This window comes from Megalops cyprinoides, chromosome 5 (assembly GCF_013368585.1).
Source record: "Megalops cyprinoides isolate fMegCyp1 chromosome 5, fMegCyp1.pri, whole genome shotgun sequence".
NCBI classification, from domain to species: domain Eukaryota; kingdom Metazoa; phylum Chordata; class Actinopteri; order Elopiformes; family Megalopidae; genus Megalops; species Megalops cyprinoides.
In genome coordinates this window covers 28,254,252-28,277,098 of record NC_050587.1, presented here as the reverse complement: position 1 = coordinate 28,277,098, position 22,847 = coordinate 28,254,252, and the positions used below count along the sequence as shown (strand labels likewise).

The 22,847-nt window shown below is 37.8% G+C and overlaps 2 protein-coding genes and 1 long non-coding RNA gene across 11 annotated transcripts; all 3 read right to left on the bottom strand.

Moving 5' to 3' along the window:
* Positions 1–1,637: 1,637 nt before the first annotated feature.
* LOC118777399 (tripartite motif-containing protein 44-like) lies at positions 1,638–12,275 on the bottom strand. 9 transcript variants are annotated; one of them, XM_036528239.1, is made up of 11 exons: positions 12,108–12,257; positions 11,037–11,090; positions 10,358–10,387; positions 10,040–10,072; positions 8,007–8,039; positions 6,983–7,009; positions 6,675–6,713; positions 5,956–6,063; positions 4,081–4,098; positions 3,871–3,903; positions 1,638–1,863 (listed from the first exon to the last, which is right to left on the bottom strand). In XM_036528239.1, exons 1-11 carry the CDS (start codon positions 12,157–12,159, stop codon positions 1,850–1,852), a joined length of 441 nt encoding a protein of 146 aa, XP_036384132.1. In that variant the 5' UTR covers positions 12,160–12,257; the 3' UTR covers positions 1,638–1,849. The 9 variants fall into 9 exon arrangements, with proteins under 9 accessions (XP_036384132.1, XP_036384131.1, XP_036384130.1 ...); XM_036528238.1 differs by having other exon boundaries at positions 5,956–6,066; positions 10,358–10,384; positions 12,108–12,255; XM_036528237.1 differs by having other exon boundaries at positions 5,956–6,066; positions 12,108–12,252.
* A 494-nt stretch (positions 12,276–12,769) lies between these two features.
* Positions 12,770–16,444, bottom strand: LOC118777381. The gene is made up of 4 exons (XR_005004960.1): positions 16,382–16,444; positions 16,179–16,232; positions 13,158–13,257; positions 12,770–12,883 (listed from the first exon to the last, which is right to left on the bottom strand). It is a non-coding gene; the product is annotated as an uncharacterized LOC118777381 (long non-coding RNA).
* A 1,034-nt stretch (positions 16,445–17,478) lies between these two features.
* dtwd2 (DTW domain containing 2) lies at positions 17,479–22,482 on the bottom strand. Its single transcript, XM_036529918.1, has 6 exons — positions 22,293–22,482; positions 20,190–20,280; positions 19,323–19,417; positions 18,561–18,753; positions 18,196–18,324; positions 17,479–17,678 (listed from the first exon to the last, which is right to left on the bottom strand). Exons 1-6 carry the CDS (start codon positions 22,478–22,480, stop codon positions 17,508–17,510), a joined length of 867 nt encoding a protein of 288 aa, XP_036385811.1. The 5' UTR covers positions 22,481–22,482; the 3' UTR covers positions 17,479–17,507.
* Between the last annotated feature and the right edge of the window lie 365 nt (positions 22,483–22,847).

The following is a 22,847-nucleotide window of genomic DNA, read 5'->3' as shown; positions in this document are numbered from 1 at the left end:
AGTAATATGGCTAGTCTCGCTTTAGAGTTGTATTTATTTATTTATTTATTACCAATGATACAGATGTAAGCCTTGCATACTTTGGGTCTTGAATTTTTCTTGAAATGTTTTTTTTGGCATGCACTCTGTCACCATTGTTAAAGTATTCACAGTATTTTAGTAATGAGCAACAAGTTAAGCAAAGTTTTAGTGAAACGTGTTTACACCGTACACTGATGCAAAACCCACTGAAAAAGATCAGTGTAACACCTTTGACAAGGGAATTGATGTATTGGTTTTGTAGCAAAAGTATAGAGAAAACATGGGAAATATCAAATTTTTAAATGTGTCAAAAAGGCAGAGGGGAAATTTCTTATCAGGTCAGGTCATCAGGTCATAGCTGAGGAGCAGTACTTACCTGCCTGATCATTGTGGCTCTTCTGTGCTGCTTTCCTTCCTGTTTGTTTTGAAGAGGATCCATGTATGGATATGTCTCTAGTATTGGTGAATTAAATAAATTAATAAGTGAAATGGGCAGCTTTTCATAAGTGTTAGGGAGGGGGTGGTCCGGCATAATTTAATTTGAAGCCAGAGCATTTAAAGCTGGCATTCAAAGATTGGAGCAGCATCAATCAAAACGGGTATTTCTGTTAAAGGCACAAACAAAAGAAATTCTAAAGCATGCCACCCTACAATATTGGTTGAGAATTGTGTTACACATATGAGTGTTCTGATGAGTAGCCAGTACCTGTTGATGAACTTGGTGACAAGCAATTTTAAAGGCACTAAAAATTTCAAACTGGGCAAAGTGGGGATTAAAACTTTATTTCATTGACAGCTTGAAGGAAGACAGTTTCAATAAGCATGGCAAGAGAAATTCAAGACCATAAGTTTATCTATATAGGCTTTACTGTTGTAGTCATAATGCTTGCAAGCATGAGGCTTTAATTGGTTCATATAACCAAAAAAACTGAATTTGACTATTGAGACATTGACAGCCTTTTCAGGTTAAAAACAATGAAATGGGGAAAAATGGTTCAATGTGCTTTAGAAACACACAACTTTAAAATTTATGAAAACCTCACACCAAACCGTAGGTATGTTGTATTTATCTTCTGCTGAAACTCTTTGTAAGATGTGATACTTGAATTGAATGAAATCCAGCTCATGTAATTCCTAGTACCATCTGTGGAAAATATAGAGAATTTCTTGGAAAAACTGAACTGTGTGAATGCATTCTAAATTTGTGGCAAGTTGGTTTAGCACAATGAAAGTATATAATTGTGAACATGGTTGCTGTTGATGCTTTTTATTCTTGCACTGGGCAGACTGGATGTGAATCCTAGTTGTTCTGCTGGAATGGGCCAGACGTTGCTGGTGTGGAACCACTATGTGTTATCTTGGCTGGGATCACTTAAGCATTAGTTGCTGTAGATGCCTTATTTTTAGGTACCAAAGAACAGACTGGAGTGTTTTAGCTGTGTACCAACATAATTTAAAATCTTCTCTAATGACTCGACTTAAATGAGGGAAAAAAAAAATGTAACGGAGGAAAAATAAAAGTTTTGAAAGCCACCATTTGTTTGAATTTTTTTTTTGTTGTTGCAGGTTGATCTGTCAACTGAATCAATTTTTGAAGGTGCTGTGGCATTAAATTTTTTAAATGATCAAAATTTTTAATTATCATATGGTCTCCCCTTAACAAAATGCTTCAGGTTATGGAGCAATATGTCACACTGGTGGTATGTCAGACAATATCTTTATTGACTGAAAAGGTAGTTTACTGGATCTTGATGCCACTCCCTTCTTCCTCTGGATGGATGTGTAGCTGGAAGTGCACTGGGCCTTCCTCCCTTTGGGTACTGTAGTTTTACTCCTCTTGAGCTGGCAGAGACGGAGAGATGGGCTTGGTGTTAGCATATGAAATTAAATTTTACATTAGAAAGCCCCTTTGCAGAGCAGTATAAATCCTCACACATTCTGTACAAAAAGGTATGTACATTAAACTCTTCTGTACACATGCATGTGCTAATGTAGTACTGGAGATGTGGAAAGAATTGGTAGTGAGTCTGTATGTGATGGGTCCCTCCACTGGAGAGGATTACCACTCTCCCAAATGCAATTTTGAAATGAGAACAAAATTGACTGAAAATGCAGCAAGTAAAGATCTGCATCAAACCATGGGAGTTGGTTGCATGCTAGTGTTATGTAGGTGGCGTTCTTGCCCTCTTTAGTACAAACGAACCCAAATCAGATTACATCCAAGCCTGCCAGGAAGTATTTCAAGGACGTGCAAGTTTTATTACAATGACCCCTCAGGTGTGTATAAAACTAGTTGTAATAGTCTCTTGCCATGTAGGTAACCCCAGGTTAGAGCATTTGTGAAACGACAGTGTTCATCGCTGATTGGTGTCAACAGTCTAAATGGCAAATTTATGTTGATCCTGTACTGTTAATCATTGGAAGCATAGAAACAGAAAAAAGTGTAGATCATGGCTTAAATTTTATAATGTAAAACCTATGAGATTAAATATCTCTTTGTCTTTGGATAGTTCCTCACATTACACAGTGATGAAGGTTTGTGGCACATTGGATATGTCGTGTTGGTACTCTGTATAGTACTGAAAGCAATCATTGCACTAATGCCATTCTAACATTCTGGGGAGTTAAGTGTTGATGGTGCTTGTAACTTGACAACAGTGTGGCCATGTAGTCTGTGGCCTGTATGCTGCCTCCATGCAGTGATTTAGACAGTAAGCCCTTGAGCATATTTACTTAAAAGTATCTTGTTGCAGTTGAACTTAATTCAAAGGATTTCACTGTGAGCAGTAACATACTTTCATCAGGGTACAGTCAGCAGGGTAAAATCTATTATTAAATGCATCCCTATCAGATACTTTCTCTGTTCCTGTTATTTTAGGTACAAGCCATTCTTCTTTTCAGCCTTCCTGAATTCCTCAAAGGTACAATTGTCTGAAAAAAGCATCCAGGTAATTAAAAGAAATCTAAAAATTTGGATGATTGATTATCCAATCATTCCCTGTATGGTTGTTATCTTTCCTTACACAGAAATAACAGTGGCACATCTGTACAGGAATAGCAAGTACATTTGGTACCACATACCAAGTCCTTCCTGTTTGCATAATTCTATTACATGTGGCACTGTTTATTGCATGTGAGGTTAACTGCAATAGGACCAAAGCCTTGTAAGGAAATGAGTTACAAATGCAATATGTGCAACATGAAAAGGTGAAGAATAACTGGACTTGCAAGTCCTACATAGAAGTGGTTAATGCAGACATTTTTCATTCATTCATTATTCATTGATACTTACACAGGGCACAAACAGTACAGTACCGCCCTGTGACTGGAGATTAGCGGAGGCATCACATTTAAGATAGCTGCCTTCTCCCCTGGCTGTATCTTCACTGAGGTCATGTGTGGGGAAGTGATGGTGTGATATCACCAGATCTCTATGTTTATGCTCTCCGTGCATCTTATATCTCACCTTGGATTTGATCAGAATTTACAGACCAGTTTAGCAGTTCTGTTGCCTTCTCCACATCCCTCCCATTCATTTTGTGCTCTGAGCATTGTTGTAGTTTTGATCCAACTGTAATCTCTGTGTACATGATACACACTGTGCCAAACTGCATATGCAGTGTATAGCAGAGGTTCTGAACAGCTCTGAACATTCAGTCAGTTACCTTATGGTATGCGGGCTGTTCGCTTTCTGAAGAACTGGGTGAGAGGTCAGTAGGCAACATATTACAAAATATTTGACAGAGATGCAGATTATCGGCCAGGGAAAGTATTCCACTGTCTCCAGCAATAGATGTCGTCAACTATCACATTTATGTGGAGACAGAAAAACTGAAACATGGCACCTACCTATGTTTTCCTCCTCATCTGCTTCAATATTATCTAAGTGCAAAAAACAAGACAAATCAAATTATATATCCAAAATTGTTTACTTCAATGCTGTACTTTTGTAACTTTCAACTTTTTTTCCCAAAGTAATCCACCATTATAAAACTATCATTTAAAAGTGAACTTTGTACTATAGTAAATGACCAAATGGAACCATTATTCAACACTTACCTCGCTTAACCCCATGAGCTGGTTAAAAAAAAAAGAAGAAAGATTAATGGACCATTTGTCAGAAGGCTGGTTGCCTCGTCTGAGCAGTGTCAAATGGCTCCATACCCAACAAACAGTGAACCTGCAAGTGTGATAGCTTGAGCAGTGAAGTGACAATGTAGGACAATGGGTTTAGATTGTGGAATGGTGAGATAAATGTGGGGTCTATCAGTTAGGGAGGCAATACACAGTAATAAAGTAGCACTGTGGGCGAGTGGGTTGAGGTACAGTACATGGTCAAGGGCATGTGACTGAAACAATAGCGAATGGTATATGATGATTATACCCCTTAGTAAGGTATCATCATTTCCACAGTACAAGGGCAATGTTCTATAGTGGTTAAAAAACTGACTCCTAAACAAACAACTGAAGACTCATTTCCTAATCTGGGCACTGCTGTTGTACCCTTGAGCAAGTTATCTGACATACTTCAGTAAATATCCAGCTGTACAAGCAGATAACACTCTAAAAATGTGAGCTTTGTACTGGTAAGTCCATCTGGACAAGGGCGACTATTAAGATAGTAACAATGACAGAAATCTAACTGCATAAATAGTTCACAAGTAAATTGTGCATGTATTTATTTTAAAAAGGTCATTTGAATGGCTTCATTCATAAAGTTACAATTCAGTGGCCTTGGATTCATAATAGAGTGGTCCTCTTGTTTGTTATAACTAAAAAAAAAATCATACACACTGAGGAAATTTTATGCCTGAGACTCTTTCACATGATAATTATCTCATAGGAACTGTCTAAAAACCACTGTGTGAAAATGTGCCCCATATTGTGTATCATTTACCATTAGGATAATAAAAAGGCCAACCCAGATTTTCCCCAACAAAGCAGCCTGAGTTATCAAGTCAAATCAAGTCAAGAGCATAAGCCTGTTCTATCCCTCATGGGGAAAATTTATTTGGTCCTTCATAAAGATTTCTCATGCATATTTTAAAATGTAAGACATAGCACATACCATGATATATAAAAGCAAGATATATTAAAATACCAATGGTTAAAATAAATAAATATATTTTAAAATATAAATCAATATAAATAAAATATGTTTCATATGGTTCCTATAACTCTACACTAGCGATTCTAATTGTGGCATGAATGACTAAGTGATCATGTCTTTCGATCCTAATCCTGAGTGTCAATCATGCCATGACTATTACTTTTGTACACCTTTGTGTGGTGTGGGTGATAGCTATCTATTATGAGCTGTTCAGCTTTGTTATATGGCAGTTTTTGTCTAGGGCTGCTTCTGAGACTTTGCTGATTGTAATTATTTTACTTGCCTGCCTGATCACACATTCTCCTTTACTCTAATGCTGAACCAAGCCTTCTCCCAGATAACCCATGAGATGAAAACTGAAAACACTCTGCAGGATAGATATGGTTCAGTTTCTATTAAGAAAAGAGTCATTGCTGAATTTTGTTATACTTTGATTTAAAACTTGCCTCAAATGTAAATTTATTGTCAACCTCGGCTTCGAAGTATTCGTAGTCAGCCTGTCTTCCATTTCTGATTTGCGCTTCCTAAAGTCAATTACCATCTAATGGTAATTGACTTTAGACTTAATTGACTACCACCCAAAAAATTGTCACAACTATTAATAATGTACATGTGGTGTGGAGTCATGAAATCAAGGAACTACATCTGAAGGTAAGTATATTCACCAGGTGCACTATTTATCAATTATCAGCTGGGCTGCAAGTGTCAAGTTCAAAATGGTGGTATGTTCTCTTTCAACGATTCTGGTTTTCCTTTTACCTCCATGCAGCAGTGTAAAAAAATTCAGAGAACTCACAGAGAGAGAGGACTAAAAGATTACTTACGGTGACCATCTTCATCTGATTCTGATTCCGATTCCGATTCAGATTCCAGTTCTGAGTCTGATTCTTCTTCTGCCTCTACCTCTGCCTCTGCTTCTGCCTCTGCCTCTTCTTCTATAAGCAGATACAAGATTATGCATATCCAGACCTTTCTCGAATAATATGCTCACTTAGCCTCATGCTAAGAATTACTCAGTGATATTTAACTGCATTAAGTGGTGGGACTTGCATGGGATTTAACCACAATAAGTGCATTCTTATTTGAGATATGCACCTGTTTTACACAAGAGGGGTTTGTCCACCATTGTGCATACTGAACGACAATCACTTATTAACTCAAAACCCACTCTTATTTCATCTGTTGAGGTCAACAAAGAGGTTATCTGATCCCCAAATATGCATGGAAGCCCAGTATCATCTCAAGGCTCAAGTCAAAATCACCCAGCACTGTTTGCCAATGGGGGTGATGAATGCTACTAGGGTAGACGTTTGTTTTACTTCACAGTTCCTTTATGTACGGGACTGTGTATTTTACTATGTCTACATTGAATTTGATTACTTTGTATTGTATTAAGTTTGCATTGTAAGAATCTGAAGTGGCTTATACCATGCCCTCCTTCACAGCCTTCCTTCACCCGATTTAGGTAAAGCAGGGACAAGTGATCTGAGTTCTCTCCTTTTTTAAAGCTGTAATCCAATTACCTATTACAAAGATCTCTTACCCATGTTGTCCATTCCTTGTTGGGCCTCACTGTCCTCATCTGCCAAAAACAAGAATTACGCCAGAAATTAATCACTGGTTTAAGTCCTGTTCCCAAGGGACTGCATAGGATGTATTCACAAAAGATAATTACTCACTCTTTCAAGCTGGAAAGAAATGGTTAACAAGAAGTCTATACTGCAGTGCACATTCTTGTTTATGTGTTTGATGTAATACCAACTTAGGAAACTTACTGTTTCTCTGTATATGTCATTTCTTTATAAAGTGATTTTCTCTTTAAGTTCAGCAGCAATCAAACTCCTTACTCACCCTCAGTCAATTCATCCCCAACTGCCTCTGTCAGAAACATGTAAATAAATGTGTAAATAATTAACACTATGGCCAGTGCTCTGACAGGTGCTGATCACTGGCAGTGTGTTTCATTATTAAATTGAAAATATTGAAAACATTTTAACACAAGGGCTACTGTTGCATACCTTTCCAATATCAGATTTGGAATTTTGTCAGGAAAACCCTTACTTAATGAAGAAGAATACAAATGATAACAAATAGCAACATGAATATTATTTGTGGTGACGCTCAGGGAGCTCAGAGCACACTTCTGGACAGACACTCCATATGGTGAAAGCTTTCCACCGTGTGTGGCTAAGGTGAATGCAGCTAACGCGTTTGTAAGGAGAATGCGAAGACTTGGCACTGCATTTTAAGCCTGCCATGTGCTGGAACATCCTGGTCCCTGCCAGCAAAACTGGCCCTGGCAAAAACAAAGGTGGCCACATGCTTCTTTTCCTCTGCTCATGTAAAAAGAAAACCACGTGGTGATGTGTGGCCATAAAATGTATCTTGACATCTTAGTCACATGAAATAAGCCTTAATAATAATAATAATAATAACAACAACAACAATAAAACCCCAGGACAAGTAAGGATGCACACCTTAAGCCCAGTGCCTTTTAACTAATCAGATCTGTTGTACACATAAAAAACAGGCTTTGAAGTAACTTGAACTTGATCTATGTGGTCCTATTCATTGGGTTGTGAAGGTCATTACATAAGCAAATGGCAAATTGTGCCAGGGTCCCACCCACTAACCCCAGTCAGAGCTAGTGTTGGTGAGGAGGAACATCATGTCTCTTACAGTTTGATCTCTGGCAATGTCAAACTGAATATCAACTGAATTCTCATGCCTTCATCTTTCTTTTAATGGAAATCACACAACAGATCAGTTTGTTGCAGTTCTTGCTGCAATATTCGTTCATTAACATATACCAAGACGTTTAATGATAGATGGTTGAAAATTCTCTAAGAATAAGATGAAAAGGACATGCATTTACCCAGGTAATGAGCATCCTCCAGTCTCTGATCCTCTGCAGACAGAGAAAACTATTTTGAGGTTTATGTTCAATAAGTATTGATAACTAACTGTAGCAGTTTCTGTCCTAACTACACTGGACATAGCTGGCAGTAAATGACCTATTGGCTGAATTATAACAGCAGTACAATGCCTGCATAAAATACTTTCATTACTTCTATGATTATTTTATCCCGTTTTTATAAGGCTTTAACATTTAATTTTGCCTAAAAGTTCAGCTACATACAAAAGCATTAACTGGTTATTGCACTGATATGAGCGTTAACAGGTTAATACAATTACCATTCTGTTAACTATGATGAAGGTACTTAAAATCTGCTTTTACTGCTGTGAAAATACTTCATGTCTGATTGTTCGTGAACCGTGTCATTGCCAATATGTCACTGCCTGAATGCCAATGCTCCAGACTGACCCCTCTGTCTGTGCGTCAAAGCCTGTCTGTCTGACTGCACACATGAATGGGAAGTGGACTCAAACAGTTGATGAAGGTAAGCTTGCTGTTTAACAGTGGTGCAAATGCAGTCAATAAAAACAGAACCTGTTTTCTCAAGATAATGCCATTTGCAATGAATCAGCTATTGCTTCACACTAATATGCAATCATTAAAAATAATTTCCAATTAAACAGCATATATTTCATACTGTTTTTGATATTATTTACCATGGGCTGATAGCTTAGCTGGTATATTTATCTGGTTTTTGAATAAGATGGCTAGCAACAGAAATTTACAGAAAGTTACAGTTATCATTAACTATCATTAGATATAATTTTATAACAACTTGTTTTTGGCTGACTATCAAGTTAGTGACTATTATACTTAGCTGAACACCCACTATTGGTTATTTAGTTAGCCTTAAAACACTTTCTTAAGTCATAAAGGTTGCTTTGTGGAGGGGGGGGGGGTAGCCTTCATCTAAAACAGCAGTTGGAAAATAAGAAACAAAGGAAAGTACCTAAATCATGGGCTGGTATCTAATCAAAAAGAATACACATAATTTTAAGCTATTGATAAATGTGTTTTTTGTGGAGACAACAACAAAACAAATGAACCATTACATTAAGTGTAATTTAACAGGCACTCTTATCCAGAATAACTTACATAAGTTACAATTTTTACAATGTTACCCATTTATACAGACGGAAATTTTACAGTTGCAGTGCCTGAGCGGGGAATTGAACCAGAAATCTTTTGGTTATGAGCCCTGCGCCTTACTACTATGCTATACTGACATTAGTAAATCAATAAAAAATGCTAAATTAATAGATGAATGATGTTGTGATCGTTTCAAATAATAGATTTACATGCATCATCTAGCTGCATATTAAGAATCAATAAAAATATATTAAATAAGAGCTGTTTTAAGACATAATTTATGTTAAACAACAACAACAAAAGTATATGACTAGCTATATATGCAAAGGTGTGGCCTGATAATGAATTTATCAGATATGCAGTGTATGCAGTTACCTCATTTGGCTACATGATCAGCTAAGGGTATTAGGGCTAATGTCCTGTCGCTGTGGGTATGTCTGTTTGCTCAGTTAAAACCCCCTACTGAATTATTGTTGGGAATACATGCTGCAGATGCTGTGCCAGGAAAAGACACCATGTATTCCTGCCAGTGCAGCTTTGAGAGGGCATGCTGACATTATAGGAAACACAGTGACATTGAGCTCCATCAAAATCAATAAAAGCCCTACATAACACTGACTTGTGAACGTTCATTTTTTCTGTGTGGGTTTGCTTTGCTTTTGTTTGTATTACATTATCATATTCACATTACTATACAATTATTATTATATAATTATTAACATTGATTAATTTCTGATTTTTTTTTTCTTATTAAGGAATACAAATTCACGTATGCCATAGCAATGCTTCATCTTGTCTACTTGTCAACAGATGCCATCTAGCTGCATGGCCCTGTTTGCACCACAAATCTTGGCCCAAGTTTTGGCTCCACTCTCTGCATTTCTTCTTACAGGGCTCCTTACCTTCTATCTCAGCCATATCAAATTCCATCTGATCTGAGGACAAAGGAATGGAAGACTGTTTTAGTTCCAGAGAGACAATGGATAGTTGCAATGAAAAGACAACACATTTTCTTGTTGCCTAGCATATATCTCCTAGGTCTTCATTAGTGTGGTGTTGGAAGTGTGCAACAATAACTATTGTCGATGTCCAACGTGTCTGAGAGCCGTCAAATAGATGGCTTGAAGATCAAGAAGGCAAGGACAACAAAAGAACATTGATGGCGGGGGGGGGGGGGGGGGGGGGTGCTGAAGAGAATGAGAACAGGTGATATACAATACCTCTTTTTTGCAGCTCACTGACATCCTCTGCTGGAAGAACAATGAATAAGAAAATATAAATCAGAGTTTATGTCATGAGTTTATTCCAATCCTATCCCATAATTCAGTGCAATTTTTTCCAGACATGATCTAAGGGTATATGTGAGAGCTAGACCAAGAACCAATGGCTATTCTGTTAAGCAAGTCTGACAAACAAGTCAACTGTGTCAGCATAATATATTCCAGGGTTTCTCCTGCTGTCAGATACTGTTTTTTTTGTCTGATCTGCTGTACTGAGAAACTGCAAAGGGAATTAAAGAAAGACAGAGTGACCAACATCTTAATAAATCAATTTTAATATTCTTTTGAAATAAATTAGGAAGATTTGTATTTTGGAGGTTTCAGAGTTAGTAAATGTACTGCCCACACAATTTTTTCATTACATTAATACAGATGCAACAGCCGAGTGTAGGTATCAATAAATGCAAACATAATAACAACCATAGTCATAGAGAAGAATTCATTTGAAAAAAGTAACAATTTCTTATACCTCAGTCAAATTGTATGGAAGACATAGATGAACACTGAGAAACTGATCATCGTGATACTTTTACTGTTTATTGAGGTTAAAGAGTGCTCCTAAGAGTCCATGAAAAAGTTCTTGAAAAAGTTTTAGGTCTAAGACAAACAATAAAATTACCTGCATCACTTAATTCTTCATTTCGTTCATCTGATGCCACTGATGCTGCTATTGCTGGGAGAAGAAAAAGTAACATCATGTATCTAGTTTTTGCATAAGCACATTCAATTTTCAAATAGTTGACAGATATGAAATCAGTTTGCAAAACATTCTTACATTTTCCCCTCAATTCAACCAACACGTATCCTCATCTTTAAACGTAATCATTAATTTATTCACAAATACAGTTCAGCATGTTCAGAAACCTCCAAAATTAATTATGTAAATATGTGTTTGTGTGGGAAAAGCAACATTGAGTAAGGGAAAGATAAAATTGATTAAATCCAAGGATTTCCTCCTAAAGCGCCTAAGTTAAATATCCTAATATATTCATACTTTTCATACTTATTTGTTTACTTTTCAAGTGGGAAGCGAACACATCATGCAATCATTGCTTAAAATTGAATTGGATGCTACAGTCCATGCCATTACAATTGATAAATAACAGAATGTAAGAGCAATTGAGTCCAACCAATACTTTTGAATGGATTGTTGTACTTTTAGCCTCCCTTAGCTGATTAAGATTGATGTTTACATACCACATTGTCATTTTGTCCTTAATAAGACAGAAGATTATTTACGGTAAGATATTTTAAAACACTGCCAGCATATTCCTGGAAATTAAAGTTTGAGGACACGGATGCACTGAATATACATTTCCTGGAAATTGGGTCTTCACTTGTTTAAAAAGAATTTACAACACATCTAAATCTAAAACACATCAAATTTATGAATGCTTCCAAATTGGTGACGCCCTCCCAGCTAAACCATGCTTTTGTGTCTACCTTGATTTAATTCTTCAAATGAAAGTCCATTCATTGATAACTGAGATATAACATTTAAATACAACATACCACCATGTTTAAAGTGAACATTAATGACCAAGCAAATTCATAAGCTCAGTGCACAGCAATAGAAGAAATATACAAAAGCTGGGAAATACTTCAAAGAAAAGTTCTCTCAATTTTTGTCAAGCAATTCAAATTCAAACCACAAAATTTAAAAAAAAAGTTGTTTATGAAATCGTCTTACCAGCCTGGAGTCCCACAGTGGCGAAAAAAATGAATAGCGTGTTAGTTCTCATCGTACTTGGCACTATGGGTGTGTGCAAGGTGCAAGGTGCTCTTCTGAAAAGATAAATTAGGACACGTCTGTGTGCTGCTTCTTATAGCACCACTTCCATCACATGATTTGCATGGACAGACGTGGTTCCATTGTCCCTCCCTACCTGGCGGCAGCTGGGTCCCATGTCACAGCGAAGGGGACAGTTGTGTCATTATTTGTGCTGTGAATGGGAGCCATTGTCGGTTGGGTTGTCGGTGTCCACTGCTCCTTTGTGTCAGATGCCCTGTTATTTGAATTTCGGGGGGGATTGGGGAGGGGGGTTGCCTCTATTTTTTTATAGGAAATAGGGGATTCATTTCCGTTCTCGGAAACAAATGATGGGTTAATGTTGGTTTAATCATGAACAACAACAATGTTTGATGCTTAGGATGTAATTCGTCGCTCAAATGCAAGACTTGACTGGACAATCGATTGATTGTGTACAGAGACATGATGTCATAATTTTGGCATAAAGCTTTTGTTTTGCTCTCAAAGTGGATTTTTCCTGGGTGAAATTGCAATAGTTTGCAAAACAATGACTTATCGATTTGCTTGCATCTAAAATGTTGGTTTTCATTTGGTGGCGCAACTGAAGAAAAAACAGTAGAGCAACTGAAAAAAATTCTGTAGGGAAGGAGAGAGACTAAAACCAAATAGAGAAGTATAGGAAAATATAGGGAAGAAATCAGTGAAGGTGTGCTGCACTGTAAGATGCAAAAATAGGAAGGCAAACGTTGAGAGGGCAGGATGGGAGAAGAAGAGTAGGGGAGACATTTTGAGAGAATTTTGGGAATATACATTGCTGTAATGTCTTTGTGTCATGGAGTTCAGTGAATCCAATGTTTGAAACATGTTAAGAGCCGTGTTTGATTCTTACTATGCCCGATAGAAGCTGGGGGAAGTTCACACGTACTAAAAGGGCTGAATTTCCATTAGGTGAGGCACATCACCTGTACATTTAGGAAAATGCCACAGTACCTTTCAGGACAAGCAGGCTGCCGATGTGTTTGAACCTCTTCCTGGGTATAGGACAGGAACAACCATAAAGTCAAGTTGAGTGATCTTCGTGAAGTGATAACTGTGGGCCATGGAACGAGGCAAAAGGGTTCTTTGAAATGCACTGGCAGTTAGTAGGCAAATGTGATGTGAGCAGAGAAAGTTTGCTTTGTTGCAGAAAGGCAGATAGATGAGTTTCATTATTTGCATTTGGGTGTTGGGCTTGTTCATGATTAGCCACTCATGAATGCTTAACTTTAAAACGAACATCGCTGTCTATATTCATGGAACAATTTAGACTCATATATATTACCTGACGTTTTCTAAAATGAAAGCATTCAAAACACTCACAGACGCATTAAATGGAAATTGTCACAGTCTTCCTCCACCTATAGCTTCTTGTAATCCTGCCGGCAGGTTGTCATTTTCAGGCTTTTACTTTTTTAAACAAAATACAGGTAATACCGGCTGTCCTAAACCCCCTGATGAAGATGGACCCCTGTTTGTGTTGTGCTAGAGGGTTTAAATTGCTTGAAAAAGTACACATAGAATGCTTCATTACAAATGAAAATGTTTTAAACCACTGATGGATCCGTTGTGTACCATTATGTAAAAAGTCTTGTGACTTGTATTTGCTACTCTCTCATAGTCTGTGCCTTTTACAGTTTGTTTCAATTAACTGCTCCTCCCTGGTGGTTAACTACCTAATGACCAATGCATTCTAGACTGAATGAGAGACCCCTTCTGAACCTCTGTGTTTGCTGGATGTATAACTGGCCATGAGAAAGTGCCGATTGGAGTATGTGTAGGCTGTGGGAGGCTTCTCTAATTTCATTGATGACACACCCTGTGAAGTGTAGTGCATGTGTATAGCGTATAGATACAATATGTGGCTGCTGAAACCTGAAATACGAGATAGGAAAATAAGTTGCCAAACATTTGGTAATGAAGTGCAGTTTTGCTAAAGCTTCACCACTCTCTCATTCTGTGTGTGTTCATGGGTCCACTCATTTGATAGTATTTGACAGTAAACCGTACACAAAGCATGTAGTCTCAGTGAAACGTGGTTTTACTGACAATTCAATCATCCTACCATACACCCTGTTAATCAATTAAATGTGGAAAAATGCATTCATTTAATTTGATTTTATTTCCTGTTTCTGTTGTACTATTCAAAACAACTCAATCTTTTAAATAACAATTTATATTAAATAAATAGTACTCAGGGATCATAATTAATCATCATAAAAATCATAACTCACATTACTCAAAACCCCACCAAGTCACATATGGTCTACAAAGTACAAATATTCCATTGTTATGAACACATCTTCCATGCTGATGCAGATCATTTTGATATTGGTGTTATTTCCAGGAGCATTTGATCACTGTCAACTGCATGAATGTACAAACTACCTAACCCAGCTCCTGACCATCTGTGTCCCACTTAAGGTATTACTGAACCACTTTTCACCAAGTTTCCAAAGGTATGACACATCAATATTCCCTTCTGGTTTATTAGATATGCTGTGTCTCCTTGCATTGTCTCTTGTGAAAGTAGTAATTGTGCACATAAAAACATGTGGCTACATTCAAATACATGCAATATCATCACTACAGCTATCAATGGCTGCCTCTATTAAGAGTACCACTTGTACAGTGCATTTCGCTTCCATGTGACAACCAAGAGGGCCCCAGGTGTACTTTCATCCATTTACTGCAACGCCTGCTTGTGTCTGTGACCTTCTCAACCTTCGACCATGTGTCAAATTGAACACAGTGCTTCAAATTTACTTTTACACAGTGCACCTGTCAACCTACCAATGATGTATGCATTTTAAGAAGAGGATAAGAAATTTTCAAATGATATTGCCATTCTGTAATAGTAAGCAATGCGGGCTTGCTTATATGGCAAAAGTCCATTTTAATTTTGTGGTACACCATTTTATTGGTTTACCAAAAAAATCTAATTTTGTTCAAGTTTTACATTCAAGTAATTGACCTTTTCATATTAAATTGCCACCCCAGCCTTTCCAGTAAGTGTCAGAACTGTCCTCTCAACAGGTTTCATTTCAAGGTTATCCACTGTATACATGTTCATTAGCATTTCTTGACTTGCCGTGTATATGTGCTGAAACTGTTTTTACCAAGATTAAATAAACTGACTGCCTTCTCTTTCCATTGAACAAAGGGGTGCTTTCATACTATCTTTCCTTCTTCATGCCAATTGCTTCAATTCCCCACTACAAGATAATCCATTTGCATTTCAGATGTACTGTTTGAGATAAGGCAACATGAAACTGCATCTCCAAGTCTGTGAACTTCGAAGAGAAACACTCCAGAAAAGAATCCGGACTTTAAAAACAACTCTAGAAAACTCCCTTTGCAGACATGTTTCTGTGGCCACAGATATGGTTATCTGTCAGCACAGACTGTGTGCATTTTTCAACATTGCAGAATTTGTCCCATCCTGTTGGTATAAACCTTATGCAACCTCTCAGACCCCCAAAGTGAGTGTAAAGGAAAGAAAATAGATTTATTATGAACAGGATTAATTGTTTTTCTTGACCATGCTGTTGACTGCAGTGTTTTCAGTATACTTGTGAAAGTGCTGTTGCACCTGAGAGAAACATGGGGGCACTATTGAGCACAGAGGTTTCCCTATCACCCCACCAAAAGAAGTGCAATGTTTGCTAGGCAAAACAGCCATTTCATCACCTCCCCATGTCAGGTATAAAATATGCAAATTTACATTCAATTAAATACATAGATGTGAATGTATGAGGAAGTATAACTCCAAAATCTATCAGGATGGTAAACAGCTTTAGCTTGTCTGTAAAAGGGGTAGGTGGGACAGTTAAAATTCCAAAAAATTACAACTGAAAGTCCAAGTACATATTCACATAATCACACATGTACTTGTATACAAAACTTGAAAGGATGTTGAAAGTATACATGCTGCAGTGGTAAACGAAAAACATATCATAACCCTGAGGTACTTACCATTCTTACCATGTGTATAGGAAGACAGTCTCATAGTAGAGCATGAAGATGCCTCTGTGAGGAAGTCCATTTTGTAGTCATTATTATAAACATAGTGACTACCTGCCAATATGTCCTAAGCACAAAGAAATTCAGCGTGTATCTTAAAGAATACTGATGGTGTCATTAGTGCACAAAGGCATCCTTGTATTCATCATTCATACCAAGATTTTGGAAATGTTGTGTCAGCATCATGCATTCACAGAGGAGTGCATATACTAAAGAACACTTGCTGCTTTCACAACCTTTTAGTTGCGTGACATACATCTTTGCCAGGAGTTAATGGCTCAGTGGCGTCATCGCTCTTCAACCAGCATATTATGATACACCCAATGGGTGAACTTAAGTATCTGCAAAATGAATAACCTTTCCTTATTCATGTGACACTAGCTCCTTGATTATGGTTCCACAGCACCACCAAGTGGATTTTTTCTTCCACTGCATTTGACTGAGAGCTGAATCATAAATCCAACAAAAAGCTAAACTGCTGTGTGCTAGCATTGAGTTGTAGTGTAGTTATGGGCAGATACGCTATTGTTGTTTCATGAATTGCAGAAGCTCCATTATACTGAGCAAAATATATCTGTAATTTTAATAGTCAAATGTAGCAAACTAATGATATGTTGAGCTGTCCTTTTTTTCTGGAAACAAAAGAAAAAAACACAAATAATCAAAGAAAAGGAAAATGGATGGAGTTCTAAATGAAAAATATATATATATATTCAACATGACTACACATTGATGCAAGGTAATTCTACCGAAGTCTTGTTTACAAACATCCAGATACTCCCATTGCTCCAGTGAATTTACCTGTATCAATTAAAATAAAATGCATTTATCTGAATGCAATCACATAATCAGAATACTGTACTGTTGCTGTTACATTTTAAGGTTGATGTTCACAGATTCAAAGAATACAGTGTTTACACAGATTTTTATTCGGTAAAAAACTACAGTATGTACAACATCATCATCATATCTCTCATCACAAGCACACTGTGTAACAAATCCTTCAGCATCAGTGACTCTAACCTGTCAGCATACCATTTGATTTCTGAGGTGAATTGTTTGTCCCTTTTGTGTGTAAAGGTGTTGCATTGAGAATGCCTGAGGGTTCTGGTTTGTGTTGTTTTCTCAAAATCCTTAATTATGTGATAAAAATGGTAATGGGACTTAATTAGTCCTTACAGTCTCATGCCTGTAGCATGCAAATTTAAAGGCCCCCCCCGTAACCGGTACCTTGAGGCCCAGAGCTGCCCTGGCTGCCCCCCCCCCACCCCCCTTTTTTCTCTAAATGTTCTGGTTGGAGACGAGCCGCTCCATCCTCTTAATTTTGCGCTTGTTCTTGGGCATGGGTTTGTCGTACATGCCATTCCGCAATAGGTGCTCCTTACTGTGATGCACCTGTGCACCATGCTGCAGCTGGAAGGAGCAGAGGGCCTTCAAGGGTCTCAGGAGCAGCTGGGGAACATACACACAGCAAATAACTCCAGCTCTGATCTTATCACTACATGTCAGTTGCCCTGTTAGCAAATGATTCAGTTGATGATTTCAAGCCATACCATAGATATATTATTTTTTATTTTTATTCATATTAATGCAGCAACTTGGATTAAACTACAGTGTGTACAACAATCCTAGTTATTGTTGAACTTTAAGTGTTATTTCAATCGCATATAATAAACTAATGCTTAGATACTCTGCATTGCTTTGAAGGCACAGAATTATTTTAAGGTTATGCTGAATCATATTACATTGAATCATATTGTATCATACTGAAGTGAATTGTTAGATATATTCTGATATATATGTATTGTTGCTTAGGTAACAATATGGTATTGTACATCCTTATAACACACAGTTTAATAGTTAGCATACTTTACAAAGGGATATAATGGATTAAAACAAATCATTGATGAAAAATGAATATTGATCATTATGAGAAATGACTGGCTATAACTGACTGTGCTCAACCCACCTCCTCGATGGCTTTGTTCTTCTCCATTATGGCCAAGGTGACAGCCGCGCACTCCAGCGTGGAAAGGCACATGTTGGTGGGCTGGGTGCGGATCACGTACTGACTGGAGGGAGAGCTGTTCAGCTGCACCTGGAACAGTGGAACTTACTCTTTAAGTCACCAGATGAGACAAAGGAGATTGGGCCAAAAAAAAAAAACAACTTCGAAAAATATTTCAGTTGTGTTCTAATACATTAATAGAAAATATACACATATAAAATTACATACAACCTGTGTAATATATTTTATCGTGCATCTATTTCAACACTACAGAACACAGAGAACAAATATGTATAACTCATTAATGCAGGGAGAAGCTGACCCACCTGCTTGGGCAAGCGAAAGAGAGCATTTCTGTGGAACATGTCCTTAGCCTGACTCCATGTCCCGTCTATAATGATGACGTTGTATGGAGCAGCAGAGAAGTCCACGTTCATGTCCTCTAAGTTCCCCGCTTCGGGACCTGGATACAGAATCAGGGTTCTGGGGTCCTGACACACAGCTGCCAGCTCAGGGTTCCTGATAAAGGAAAGACAGTTGAAGTTAGCCAAAACTGAATTTAAATGAAACTCTAAAAATGCAAGCAAAGTATCCTTCAAGTTCACTGGGTTGTTTGCTTAAGGTAATTTGTACTGCTCAATGTTTTTGGTTATTCTGACTGAGGAGCTACATGATTTAGACATTATTCAGACCTTTATTTTGATTTCATTAAAATAAAGAAATAAGAACATAAGAAATGAGAAAATGTATTAAGCATTCACTAACATTTATGGCTCTTTATCAGTTTATATTACGAGTCATTAAGGACTGGGATTGTCCAATTTGCACAGGGGCCAGATTCTACAGACATGCATTGATATCACTTTGTGAATTTGGTTGATGCGAGTTTATGTACACAGAAACTTACAATTAAATGCATTTACTCAATGTTCTGATCATTAGCAACCCTTTGAGAAATTAACTTAATATTCAACTTTATCAACATCAATTAGTTCTTTAATTAATGGGTTACAGGACTCCAACAGTTAAATCTAGATTTTTCTTGAATTTGTATTGATTAAAAATGCAAAAAATGATATGATACCTACCTCTCCTCATTAAATCTCCTTCCTACAAAGACTTTGCATTTTTCAGGAGGAAGACAGGCTGCCAGAAGGGGAACAGTGCGAAGCACTCGACTCTCCTCCAAAGAAATAAACATAGATAAAACAGTGATTAGGCTTGGAGCAAACAAATGCAGAGGCCTTCATAATTATACTTCACTGTGTTATGCTTCTTCATATCACAATATGAAGCATGCAAATAAAACCCTAGAGGGCCCTAGGTGTACTTTCACCCAGTTACTACAATACCTGCTTGTTTCTGTGAGGTTCTTAACCTCAAATTGAAAACAATGCTTCTAATTTACTTTTAAATAGTGTATCTGTCAAGATTTACACAGTGAAATTTACATATAGGTGCCTGTATTTGTATGACTTCCTCAGATAAACAAATCAAGGAAAAGTACAAGCATCCTGGATAAGTATTACGTGAGCTGTCTGGTACACAAATGGGTTAGATTTGTTTCGATGCTCCATTCAGCAAAACCGCAAACAATATCCTTTGAGATGTGGTGGCTGTATTTGCACACGGTGAAGGGTAAAGTTTGGCAACTTTATAAGATTCACACATACAAACAAAGAAATAACTACACCTATCACCAGTCTGTCTGCATCTGTTCTGTAGCTCTCTTCATTTTGTACTTCATGGATGGATTACAAAGTATAACCAATTTTATCCATACATAATCCTTTTGTACTGTGTACAGAATGAATTCTCTGATAACATTTTAGCATGGTTCCACACATATACACCCTACGTATCGCTATAGACACACTGACAGATAGAGTCCTTTTCCCAACCAACTCCCTTAGCCCTACTCTATTCTCACAAGTGGTTTTCACGACCCAACTCACTTCTGCAGGATGCTGCACAATATAAAGACTTGTGGACACCTCCAGATGACATGCTGGCAGAAACGGGCATAGACACACTTTCTGGGGGCGGCTATAAAGGAGAAAGCAGAACAATTCTGAGCAACAAACTAGAGGAAACACCTGATGCACATGAACATAACATCAGACTCTGGATTTATTAAACTGTCTTGTGGCTCACCAGCAGATCAATTAGAAGGACAAGAAAAATAGGGGGAACAAGAGATTACGTACAGACTGACTCTGTTGATGAATAGCATAATGACCCTTAAATTATAGTAGACCATGTTAAATCAACCTGTTTTCCTGGTTATCCTTTTATGTTTCAAAGCAAAGATTCATCACTAAGGCAATTGTGCCATTAACCAGCATGTCCTCATGCAAACATAAATACATACTAGGGAAGATATACAAGAATATACAAGCTATGTTGCCCCTGTGGTGCAAGCCAGTTCAAGTGATCAGGACATATCCTATTAACTTCACTATCCTAAATTAGAAGCAGCCACTAAATATTCAAACTCCCTGTCTCTACAGTATGTTAACTGTAACACTGCTTTGTACAAAGACACTGTTTTAGCTGTCTTATGGGTGACTTTCCTACCTATACTACTTTCCATCCACCCTTGTTATATGCACTAATCTGTAAATCACCCTGGATAACATCATGTGCTCAATGACTAAATGTAGGCTAAATTTATCTCTGAAATAAACAAAACTAAAAAAATTATAGCTGTTCCCTTAACTGTTCACTCCTCTTTGCACCATGAATATTTATTAAAGTGTACAACCAATGTTAACAGGAAATCACTTTACTACAAATTTAAACAGCTTGTGACATATATGTAATTGGTCAATTGGTCAAACTTGATCAGCTGAATAATGCTGCTTCCCCTTACATGGCACCAGTTGTTATGGACCTTAATGGATTAAAAGAAGGCTGGGAGGGCATTTAAGGATAACTGATAAAAACAGGAAATTAGCAAGTTGTGTTGCTCCTCAAGATGGGATTTCTACCACTGGAAAAGCAATCCCTCCACAAAGCAAAGCACAAATGTCAGTATAAATGGCCTAACTGTTTACAGCTGGTCTATGTGCTATTAAGCAGGGTGCGATTTTAATAGGGTCCCAAGATTATCCAATGACACCACCACATGGGAGAGCAAAAGTTTACATTTAAATAAGCATATCTGATTAAATTGCCTTTTGTGCTTGTTTGATTGCCATGCGGTTCTACTATTGCAGTATCAATGGCAATTTAAAAAGCTACCCCTTAAAAATGAGGTGCTATTTTGAATGTGTTTTTTGTTACTATATAACACAAGCAGCAGTACAAATTTTCTGTTGATCTTGTTCTCATTTATTCTCAAAACTCAAGACTGTCCACAATGTTTCAGTAGCTAGCCAGTGTGGTATCATTGGTTGAATCAGTTACTTTAAATTATGCACAGGAAAGGCAAAAAAGATACAACTGGCTACACAGAAAGTGACAATAAAAGTGGTTTCCCAGTGATGTTAAGAGTCCATTTAACATTGAAACCAATAGTGCGTGGAAATTGGTTTTGGGAAAAAAATCACTTTAAAAGAGTCGTGACATTAAGCACGTTTGTTAAACAAAAAATGACTTTCATTTAGTGAATGGCCTACCAACTGACTAGTTTCTAAGGGAAAGCCCAGTGTTTTGGACACAAAGCAAATAGACATGCGCGGTGCAGGCTGACTCGATTTTACTTCCTGGGCTTCTAACCCGCACCTCCTCGTTCCATCTACTACTCCACACTGTTTAACGCTCGGTGGGCACAACGCGGAAACACGGCCTCAGATCAGTGATTATACCCAGCGCCGCCGAAGAGTCTTCTAAATGAGATACTTTTATACCGCATATGTGTCGTCTCCAGATCCCCTTTAACAAAACAGAGGGGAGGACCAACATCTGAGACTGCATTCGTTGCAGGTACTGACTTTCATGTTCGAAACGCAGCCCCTTTCTCCTCAATAAGGTGTAAAATCAAACGCAGAGCTGGCCACTAACAGGAGGTTGCTAGCTATAAGCTAAGGGCTGCAACTGTAGCACGTTCTACTTACCCACACCGTAAACAAGTGGGACGTCTCTCGTTTATTTCAATAGGCAGCTGCGATAATTCCCCAAATCCGCCAGCATTGTCCTCATGCTCTCCCCGACACGTACTCGCATTGCAAATCGATTCGGCAGGAGTTTCAGAAGACTTGTCAGAGATACTTAGAGCCGAGAGATCCCCACATTGCGTGTCCATGTCACCGGGCGTAAGAAAAACGCCGGTACGCCAGTCGCACGTCATCCACTGTAACACACGTGAACGCTAGATGGTGCTAATTGTTGATACTGTACAAATTATTTTTTGTCAAGGACGTGTCTTCATCGCCGAAGCACTGGACAGCTGATTAAAACTGCCTTGCCTTAGCCTACCCCCCCCCCCCCCCCCCCGTTGTTAGTAAAAAATCTACTCCCTGGTATTCCTTATGCCCAAATAAATGAATCCGAATCTGAATTCTACTGTAGCCTAAGTGCTAATTCTTCCAAATGATCTACAACAACCATTAAAGTATTTATCTCCTGTTATTGCTGTAAATGCCAACAAAGCCTTCATATCGATCTTTAAT